Source organism: Cavia porcellus, unplaced genomic scaffold (genome assembly GCF_034190915.1).
Source record: "Cavia porcellus strain 051 isolate PalLab524CR breed Dunkin Hartley unplaced genomic scaffold, mCavPor4.1 scaffold_25, whole genome shotgun sequence".
NCBI lineage: Eukaryota > Metazoa > Chordata > Mammalia > Rodentia > Caviidae > Cavia > Cavia porcellus.
Window position 1 is genome coordinate 32,729,641 of NW_026947508.1, and position 10,603 is coordinate 32,740,243.

The 10,603-nt window shown below is 39.8% G+C and overlaps 2 protein-coding genes across 10 annotated transcripts in view; one reads left to right on the forward strand and one right to left on the reverse strand.

The window, feature by feature from the left end:
• The window catches only part of LOC101788068 (uncharacterized), a 28,040-nt gene extending 22,863 nt beyond the window's left edge, over window positions 1-5,177 (reverse strand). The window contains exons 1-4 of one of the 3 annotated variants that reach the window (XR_010043109.1): window positions 4,587-5,177; window positions 3,751-3,810; window positions 1,687-1,777; window positions 1,494-1,576 (exon numbers count right to left, since the gene is read on the reverse strand). Coding sequence is in view for 1 of the 3 variants with exons in the window: in XM_063236179.1 (XP_063092249.1) it covers window positions 3,751-3,810; window positions 4,587-5,162 (636 nt within the window). In the remaining 2 variants the exon portion in view is untranslated. Of the gene's footprint in view, window positions 1-1,493; window positions 3,811-4,586 lie in introns of all 3 variants that reach the window. The other 2 variants (XR_010043108.1, XM_063236179.1) reach the window with 2 other exon arrangements.
• A 30-nt stretch (window positions 5,178-5,207) lies between these two features.
• Window positions 5,208-9,758, forward strand: Exo5 (exonuclease 5). 7 transcript variants are annotated; one of them, XM_013142675.2, is made up of 3 exons: window positions 5,214-5,325; window positions 5,424-5,501; window positions 8,271-9,758. In XM_013142675.2, the coding sequence occupies exon 3, from the start codon at window positions 8,284-8,286 to the stop codon at window positions 9,403-9,405; it is 1,122 nt and encodes a 373-aa protein (XP_012998129.2). In that variant the 5' UTR covers window positions 5,214-5,325; window positions 5,424-5,501; window positions 8,271-8,283; the 3' UTR covers window positions 9,406-9,758. The 7 variants fall into 7 exon arrangements, with proteins under 7 accessions (XP_012998137.2, XP_012998129.2, XP_012998141.2 ...); XM_005000125.3 differs by having other exon boundaries at window positions 5,224-5,325; window positions 8,275-9,758; XM_013142667.2 differs by having other exon boundaries at window positions 5,231-5,325; window positions 8,229-9,758.
• The last annotated feature ends 845 nt before the right edge of the window (window positions 9,759-10,603 follow it).

Sequence of the window (10,603 nt, forward strand, 5' to 3'; positions counted from 1 at the left end):
CAAAATCCTCTACTTAAAAGGCATCCATTTTTTTAATAACTTTTTGTACTTCTCTAGATTTTTTTTTTACTTACATCCAAAATAATATAATACACAAGTTTGCCTTAAGTAGAAACAGCAGCCTCCTGTACTAACACATCTGCATATCAGTTTTATTGTGGTCATTCTACTTCAGTACATAAAAGTACTTGCCTATTCTTTATAGCTGCATCACATTCCACGGGATAGATGTTTTTATCTAGGTCACTGAATTAACTTGGATCTATACTTTCTTAAATACTATATTGCAACCAATAACTTACATGTTTTCATTTCTCAAAAATGCAAGTATAGCTTTAATTCCCAGAATAGGAATTTCTGCAGTAATATGTATGTGCATTTGTATGATATTAATAAATTGACCTTCAGAGGGTTTGGACTAATCTATATTTCCACCAGCAAGATAACAGAATTGTAGGAACTGAATCATCTCAGGCCAATAGCCCTGTCAGCCATCAGAGACCCCATCTTAAGCACTACAGTCTAGAAGTACTAGCTGAGCTGCATTTTCCAGAAATAGTGCCTCTCATCCTTGAAGGTAGAAAAAAAACCTTGTCTTTTTTTGTTATTGTTTTTGTACTGACACCTGAATTCAGGGCCTCGTACTTGCCAGGCAGGCACTTGTGCCACTGAGCTATATCCCTGGCCAGAGATATCTTCTTGAAGAGTAGTTGAGCCCAATAAGTCTCAGTTGGGGAAAGAGATACTTTTCCAAACCAGTTGCTTCACTTCTTGACATTTGAGGCTGAGACTGTCTGATGGATGTGAGGCTGATCCACTTACCTTAGTGAATATGATCTTCACTGCCACCTCTTTGAGGCAGGGATTTAATGAGAAGGCTTACCATAGGATACTGCTTGATCATACATAGATAGTATTTTACAGAATGATTAATCAGCATGGAGATGAGGGACATGACAATGAGTATGAGTTAATAGATCTTACTGTGAAAGCTGAGCACCAGGGTCAAGACCACAGTAATTTTTAATTTTTCTGTCTTATAACTTGTTTTCCTGGATTGAACCCAAGATCTTGTGCATACTAGGCAATCACCATACTACTTAGTTGTATCCCTGCCCTTCTAAGACATGATCTCACTAAATTGCTCAGCCTGATCCCAAATTTATAATTCCACCCCAGCCTTCTGAGTAGCTGGGATTACAAATGTATGCCAAATTTTAGTGATTCCAAAAGTGTTAATGAATCTTCAGCTTGCTCCCCATAACTACCGTGATTTAGAATCCTCCATTATACCTAGCCCTACCTTACAATTTCATCTTCTTTTACTCATATGAGCTCTAAGTTCATTACATTAGTACTTTTAGGTTTCAAATCACAAAAAATTAATGAGTTACTTTTAACTGGGGCTACTTTGAGTCTCACAGAAGAGGGAAGAGTTATTAGAGGGATCTTGATGTAATTCATTGAGTTCAGGAGATGTAATATATGCTCACCAGAAGATTGGAGCCAGGTCCTGAAGCACTTTGGAAAATGTAGATTTCTCCATCTTCACCTCTGCTTTGTCTTCATTCTAGGCCTCATTTTTTAAAATAACAGCTCAATGCAAATCAGATATGGTTAGCTCCCCATTTTACATGTGCCATCTTTCTCACAACTCATCTCAAATTCCTGGGGAAAGGTTCTTACCTGGCCAAGGTAAGTCAGGTGTCCACCCCTAAAGAAATCAATTGTAGCCGAGATCTCGACTTGTGTGGGAACCATGTGGCTGGAGTAGTGGCTGGAAGGGTACAAATGCAGTTTCCGGGAGGAATTATTGTTCATAAAATTCCAAAACTCACCCATTCTTCCCTATCAGTTCAAAGGATCAGGATTTTAGAACTGGAAAAAAATCTAGAACACCTAATTTAAACCTCTCACTTTATAGTTGAAGCAATGGAGACCCCTTTAAATTGTCCATATCCTCATAACCGAGTCCATTTTTGAGCTTCTCTAAATTTGTCAGCCTAGTTTTCCAAGCACAGCTTTATATTCATCTTTAATTGGCTGAATATAGCCACTATGTGGCATTCTAAAAAGAGGATTTACTAACATCTACTGTGCTGCTGCAGGAGCAATTTCTGTTAATGCTGCAGAACTAGCTTGGCCTATTGCTAGTACCTGTTTGTTCATTCTGTTTACTTACCAGTCATTTCTGCTGATCACATTCTCTTTTCTAGCTATACATTTTGTTTGATGTCACAACACATCTACATATGTATCTCAGAAATCTTCCAGAACATACTGAACGTCCCAGTGGATATTGCCACTTGGATATTAGTCACCTCAAAATTCAACATGTCAAAAACTATAATCTTTTTCAATAAAACCTGTGTTCCTTAACTCAGAAAGTTGTACTACTATCGATCCAATTGCCTGACTGAAACCCCTCTCATCTATTTCCTCCCCCAGTCAACACGTACATACTCAAGACCTTACTCTCTCTCCATTTCCATAGCCAGACCCACCCTTAGATTCCTACAACATCCTAACTGCTTAAATAGATTACCAATTGAGTTTTTGATTTCTTTTTGGTTTTGTTTGTTTGTTGGTTGGTTTGTTTTTATCAGTACTGGGGATTGAACTCACGACCACACGCTTGCAAGGCAGGTGCTTATGCCGCTGAGCTAAATCCCCAGCCCTGAGTTTTTGATTTCTAATCTGTACTTAATTCTATCCTTTCCACTGTTGGTAGGATGGATTATTCTAAATTAAATATCTAATCTTACTATTTTACTGCTTGTTATGGTTTAGAGCTACAGAGTCCCCCTAAAGGACTCATTCAGAGGTGGGGCTTTTGGAAAATGATTAAACCATTGGTTCAGAGCTCAATGTGCTGTTAAGCAGGGGGGCAAGTACAGGAGGTTTCTGAGAGTGTGACCTGGGAGGGTATGTCTCCCTCCCTGGATCCTCCCTTTTCACTTTGCTGCTTCTGCCAGACCCACCTGCTCTTCCTGCCTTGGAGCCAGGTGGCCAGGGACTATAACTGCGAACTAAGTGCTGAGCACTTGGCCCCAGTGATGAAATTAAGATACCGCTTAAAACTCTCAATGGTGTTATTTTTACTTGAAGGTCATATTTTTAAATACAGAACAGTTGGTGTGTAGCATTGCTTATTTTTCTGAGAGAAGATCCTAAATCCCACTCAGGCATGTCTTATGAACATCTCCCAGTATTATACACTATTTCATGGGGTTTGGTTAACTGTAAATTTTTTTTTTTTTTTTTTTGGTCTTTCATTTTTATTGGTACCGGGGATCGAACTCACGACCGCCTGCTTGCAAGACAGGTGCTTATATTGCTGAGCTAAATCCCCAGCCCCATCAACTCTGTAATTTTCCCTTCTGCCCAATTTCTTTTAGATAGCACCTATTCATCCTCCCATATGTCACCAGGGGATAGTGCATCATAAACTTCTTAAAATTTATGCCTTTTGGAACTGCTCCTGGCTGAACTCTTAAATTCATCACTGAATTTATTAAATAAAGCTAAAATAAAGGCCTTATAGGATTTTAAGCCAGAAAGTAAATCATGAGATATAAATTTTAGATAATTACTATGAAATCAATGTGGAAGAGGGGTGGGGATTTAGCTCAGCAGTGTGAGCACCTGCCTGACAAGCACAAGGTTGTGAGTTTGATCCCTGGTACACAAACAAAAAAATGTGGAAGACTCGCGACTCAACGCAAGACAATGAACAACACAATACACTACCCTGATTTGCTTCACATTGTTGCTTGCTTCACTTTCACTTTCTTGTTTGTGTCTTCCAAGCTAAAAAACAAAAAGCATGGGCTGGAGATTTAACTCAGCAGCATAAGCGCCTGCCTAGCAAGTGTGAAGTCCTGAGTTCGATCCCTCGTACCACAAAAAAAAAAAAAAAAAAAAAAACAAACAAACAAAAAACACTTTAATCATCGGCTTTGGCTCTATTTTCTAGAATAGCTAAGAATTCTTTTTTCTTAGAATAGCTAAGAAAAGTGCATAACTTTTTCACTAATCAGGGCCATTTCTGTATCTTTTAAGCAATTAGAGAAACATTATTTCCTTTTTTCCCATTGGATATAAATCTGGAAGGCAGCAACCCTGGAAACTACTGGCGTTAAAAGAGAAGGAAGGCTGCCTGGATATGGAGCAGACACAGGACAAACATGTAAAAAAAAAAGAATGCTCGATCCTGGTCACACTACTTGACTGGTAGGCCATGCCAGCTGGATGTTTCTACCTCCTCCCCAGTATAATTTTTCCCAAACCTTTCTCACAGGAACCACTCCTATAAGGCACATCTGGAAAGGTATGGCACTGTTCTGTTTGCTCTAAGGATGACGTGTCTGTGGAAAAATTATAGTTACTTTTGTTTCATATTCGAGAATATAACTATTATATCTCACGATTTAAAAGATCAAAATAAGAGAAATACATTGATAAGGCTGGTACCAGCACCTTTCAAAAATGAGTTGGTGGCTGTTCTTTCATATGGAAAAACAAGGTGCAAGGTGGTAGTAGGAGCAAGAAGTCCAAGCATGGCACAGAGAAGGCACAGCGCTTACTTGCAAAGGCCCGGGATGACAGCAGCCAGAGACTCCCATAGGGAGGGAGATTTTAGATCGGGTGACAATATTCCGTCTGGAATTAAGCTTTACATATCCCCACACTAGAAGGTCTGTCCGATCTCCGAGGGCTCGTGGAAACCCACTGTTGCGACAGCCGCAGGCTCCCGCGCCCCAGCGAGGGCAGGCGCGGCCCGAGCCGCGCCGCGGAGGCCTCCGGAAGGGGCGGGCCCCCGAGAGCCGCGGAGCATGCTGGGGCTGGGCGCAGACAATTTTGCGCCGAGACCGGACTCCAAGGAACTTCTGTTTCTGCTCTCTGTCCAGCAAGAAGGGAGTCAGGCCGTTGGAAGAGCACTCGAGGCTGGGGGAGGCCTGTTGAACGGGAAAAGGGGCTGAGCGGTGCGTTTCGGAGCCCCGGGGTGCATCCTCTCGGTTTCCTCCAGTCCCGCTTCCCAGCTGAAGTCCCATCGTCTGCTTTGCAGGCCAGTTAGTTTCCCTTGGGTTCCGGACCTTATCGTTTGGAAGATCCTCGGCTCGGTAAGGGTTTTTGTCAAGGCCTTGGTCTCTTACTTTCATTCCGTTTAGTACACTTTAGGGCAGACTCCGGCGTGGAATCACAGGAGAGCAAATACCCGTAGAGACCGCGAGTCTGGCCAGCACCGCACAAATTGCGTGGAGAGTGAGGAAGTGGCAGGTCTGCAGGCAGCACGGAACCCCTCAGCGAGACAGAAGACCAGAGGTGGGCTGGAGCTTCTGGGCTGCGGCTGGAGTTGGAAAAGGGATCCGACCTCGGAGTTCCTGTGAGGACTTGGTAATTTTCAACCCTTTTCTTTACAGGAATCAGGATATGGTCAACTAACTGTTTCCAAGGTGTGGGAAAAAGGAAGAATTTGGGCAAGTGCCTCAAGAGAGAAGGTAGCGTTATCTAGTGTCTGTAGTGGGTAACTATGCACTGTGCATCAGAGTTCAAAATACAACATTAAAATGGAGTGGTCCAGTGAGAAAGGACCAAAGCCACTGTTTTACTATAGCGGGGTCTCAAGTGGATAACTGGGTTCTTTGTGATCATCAGAACCTCTTTCTTCTCCCTTAACTTTGTCATCTTAGTATTCTGCCATTCCCTGTGAGAATGTGATCAACTAAGCCCCAGGTGAGTGGTTTTATCACTCAACAGTTGGGTAACTGACTAGACTTAGAAAGAGTACCCAGTTCACTCTACTACATTGTAAAGATATGTCAGTACCTCCTCAAAAGTTAAAATCTTGTCCAAGATTATTCAAAAAGCATGTAGAATACTCATGAATTCTGCTGAGCCTAACTCAGGATCAGGTGTAGGATCTTAGACTACAGTATGCTGGTGTTTTCCAAACATCTCACTGACTTACCACCTAACAATTTTTGCCCTACCTATGGACTGCCTATATTGTTTTCATTTGTTTTTACTTTTTCAAAAAAGTCAAATATCTTAAGGAGCAGTATCTATTAAGTTCAGCATTTGAGAGATACCTTATAACTATAGTTACTGGAAAGTTTATCTAAGAATATTAGTTCATGCATCACGTAAAATCATCTGAGTCCAGACTGTCCATTCTTCATGTATGTTTTCTAACAGATGAATAATGTCACAGCGAATGGCCTTGCCCTGTGCACCTTCTCCATAAGATGGTTCACTTAACCTTTGTAGAACTTTCCTGTTTTCAATGTTGTACACAAAACAAGTGGAGAGTCCTCATTTTTCTAGTTTACTCTTTCTCTGGAATGTAAATGTGTGCAATGAAATAGTGAAGTCAGTGCTGGTCCAGTAGGCTTTTCAGTGACTAGGGTAATACGCTATACCTGGGGCTTATAAGATATCCATAAGCAGGATGAAACTACTGAGTAATGACTCCATGTGGTTAGTGCAACTGAGAAAATAATTTTATATTTTATTTCATTTTAATTAAAGTAACCACATGTGGCTGGTGGCTGCTATGTTAGAGATCCAGATCTAGATATTTGAAATACAGTATTTTCAAGGTTAATCTGTATGGACTTAATACTGCCCCCTCCCAAACAAAACAAAACAAAACAACAAAAACCACAGAGCTTACATGTTAATTACTATTTGAACTTCTTGATAGAGGGTAGACATCATCTCCATTTTTCAGGAACTTCATAGTCCAAATAAAGTTACTCATTTTGAAACTCATAATTTAAAACATTCACAGCTCAAAAAATGTAGGCAAATGTGTCTTCAATACAGTATTTTATTACTGTTGAAATATCCTGTTAAGTTGCAACTTTATAGAATATAAGCAAAACTCGTAGCATTGTTTTTTCCCTAGGATAAAGAAAAGCTCTCCAGAACATGTTTAGGACAGTTGGGGTAATATGATATGGACTGTAGTGTTAGGAATATTAGTTTTGTTAAATACTATTACAGTTATGTAGGCGACTAACATTTGGGAATTGATGCTGAAGAGTTTAGATTTAAAGTGTTATAATACTCTTTTAGCCAAAAAAAATGCAAAGAAGAAAATATTACAAAATCAGTTGTTAATCTGCATGGCATCTATATGTATGTGTGTTGTTCTGTGGTTTCTCTGTATGTTGGAAATTTTTCATAGTAAAAATTTACAAAGAAAAAAGTACCTGTTCCTCATTAGGGTGATGAGATAGCAACATGTAGATTCTTTGTTTTAAGTTTCCATCACTAAGAATAACTGCACAATAAATGTTCAGTACTATTTATAGCAATAAGTTTCAGGCTTTTAAAATAGTGCATATAGAGAGATATTTTCCATTATAAGCTAAGCTGTAGTTGAGGGAGAAAATAAAGTTAGTGGGAAACACCAGTTTAGTGGAAAACATCAAATTGTATAGTGTTTATAAAGACAATTTATAAAGTCTGTAAGGGTAAGTTAAGATCTACCAAGAACCTGTCCTGTCCTACGAACTTGTCTCTGTCCTTAGTATATCTGAAGTATGAAAAGCTACTAATTTCTACATCACTATGAACTCATTTGTTACTTCCTACATTAATTTGTATATGAGTAGATTTGTTTGTGTTTATCTATAGTTGATCTTTGAATTTTGCCTTATTGTCTTCCTGAAGACTGCATTTAAAAATTGTCATTGTGGGCCAAATTTTTCTCAGGAATAGTCTTTATTGTTGAGATTTATTTTCCTGGTCCAGGACTGTGTATCAAAGTAATTGTAAAAGTGGCCCATGGGAAACTGTCAGACATGCTTCAACAATTATGGAGATCTATAGTCACTTAAAAGCAATAAAATGATACCCCAAGTCAAACTTTTGAAACAAAAAAGGCAATCTCAAGGTTATTTGTTTAAAGTCATACATGATATGTTAATGGCAGATCCAGGAATGAAAGTGTTTTAATGAATTCTCCAGGCCTAGTGGTATAGCTCAGTGGGAAAGAGCTTGCCTAGCATATGTCCTGGGTGCAGTCACCACACTGGAGGGGTAGGGGAAAAGTCTGCCACACAAACATATACAGATGACATAAGGAATAGTCTTATAATGTGTACCTTTGGCGTTACTAATAGTCATAAATAGACTTCTTTAAAGAATTTAATTTGTCATGATTCTTTTTATCTCATTCAGAATAGAAAGTACATTTTGAGGGTATTTTATCTGGACAGTGCATTTCTTTAATATGTCATGCGGGGCCCTCCTTGCCTAAGCCAGAGCCGTGTGATGACAGAGACTGGGGAAGAAGAGAATGTGTCAGCAGAAGCCTCAGGGTTCTCAGACATGAGTGACTCAGAGTTCCTAGAGATTTTGGACCTGGAAGATGGCAAAGAATCAAGTGCTTTACTTAGCAAGCCTGGGCCTTCTTCTGAACTCTCTGGGAAGGATGACAAGCCTATGTGCTTGCCAAACTGGAAAAGAGGATTGGATGTCTTGTCACCTATGGAAAGATTTCATCTAAAATATTTGAATGTCACTGATCTGTCTACTCAGAACTGGTGTGAATTGCAAATGGTATATGGGAAGGAGCTTCCTGGGTTTTTGACACCTGAGAAGGCAGATGTTTTGGACACTGGTGCCAGCATCCATCTGGCTAGAGAACTAGAACTTCATGACCTTGTGACTGTCCCCATCACTGCTAAAGAAGATGCTTGGGCAATTAAGTTTCTAAATATACTGACAATGATTCCTAGCCTGCAATCAGAAGGCTGCATTAGAGAATTTCCAGTGTTTGGGGAAGTGGAGGGTGTGTTTCTTGTTGGTGTGATTGATGAGTTGCACTATACAACCAAGGGAGAACTGGAACTGACTGAACTCAAGACACGTAAGCGCCCTTTGCTTCCTCTGGATGCTCAGAAAAAGAAAGACTGTTTTCAAGTAAGCTTATACAAATATATCTTTGATGCCATGGTGCAAGGGAAAGTGACCCCATCTAGCCTAATCCACCATACAAAATTGTGTCCAGACAAACCACTGGGGCCTCCTGTGCTGAGGCATGCCCAGCAGGAAGGCTTCTCTGTGAAGTCTTTGGGTGACCTCATAGAACTGGTCTTCTTGTCTCTCACACTGTCTGACCTTCCAGTTATTGATATCCTAAAGATTGAATATATCCACCAAGAGACTGCCACTGTGCTAGGTACAGAAATTGTAGCCTTTGAGGAGAAGGCAGTGAGAGACAAGGTACAGCATTATATAGCCTATTGGATGGGCCACCGAGAGCCTCAAGGGGTTGATGTGGAAGAGGCTTGGAAGTGTCGTACGTGCAACTTTACAGACATCTGTGAGTGGAAGAAAGGTGGGGGAGTACTTGGTTCTACACTGGAGCTGCAGACCAAAAAAGCCAAGTAAATAGAAGTTATGCTTTCAGAAATTCTTATCTTTCCTACTCCTAATGTACCTGAGTAAAAAAGGACTAGTCTTTGAGCTTGGCTTTCACGGGTATTGTTCTTACTTTTTGTATTCTGAACTGTCTAATCTACCGAAATCTAGACTGCAAAGCTCAGGGATGAATGGGAAAGATCAGGGGTTATAATGTCCCTGGAGCTTTGACAAGGATTATTAAGAAGATAAATGGCCAATGACTGGAGCAGAAGTATCTTTCAACAAATGTCTTCCTAAGAAAATTGTTGTCGTTCTGATAAATTTTTTTCATAATCAAGACTTTCTACATTTTGTATAGTAAAATGAAATGCTGTCCAGGACTGATGTTTGTTCATTTGGTTTTTCATGATTTTAATCTTTCCAGGGTATTGTTATGGTTTATTTCTAAAATGTCCCCCAAAGCCACACGTGTTCATACATGAGGCTTTTGGGAGGTGATGGGGTGATGGGTGTGTGATATTAGATTAGTTCACTGATGGGTTTATATCTGGGTGTGATGTTGGGAGGTGTAGAAAAAAAAATATGAACGAGAATAAACTTTTCTAGCATTTTCATAATAGCAAAAACCTAGAAACTACCCAGGTGCCTACTGTTAGACAAATGAATGGTACAGAAACCAAAACAATTGAAGTATAATGGCATGCAACAATATACCTGAATCTTACCAACACATTTGATAAAATCCCAAAAGATTTATATGATATATATCTTTTTATAAACTGAAAAATAACTAAAAAGTTTTAAGGAAAATTGAAAGGAGAAATCTCAGTGCATCTCAGAAGGCAGCCAGAGGTAAAAATGATATATGTGACTCTCACCTATAAGGCAAGGACTTGTTTATGGAGACATTACTGGAGAATTTGGACATGTAGGTGGACAAGGGAAGGGCATTGATAGGAGTTAAGAGTCAGGAGAAAATAGTGACTATCTTTAATGCAACCTTATTTAATACATGAGCTATTAAAAGCAAGACATATTGGGCTGGGGATTTAGCTCAGTGGCATAAGTGCCTGCCTGGCAAGCACGAGGTCATGAGTTCAATCCCCAGTACCACAAAAAAAAAAAAAAAAAAAAAAAAAAAAAGCAAGAAGTATATAGGAGATATAGGTGATCTCTGGAGGCTCTTTGAATTACATGTACTCTTACAGAGATCAAAGCTTGTGAT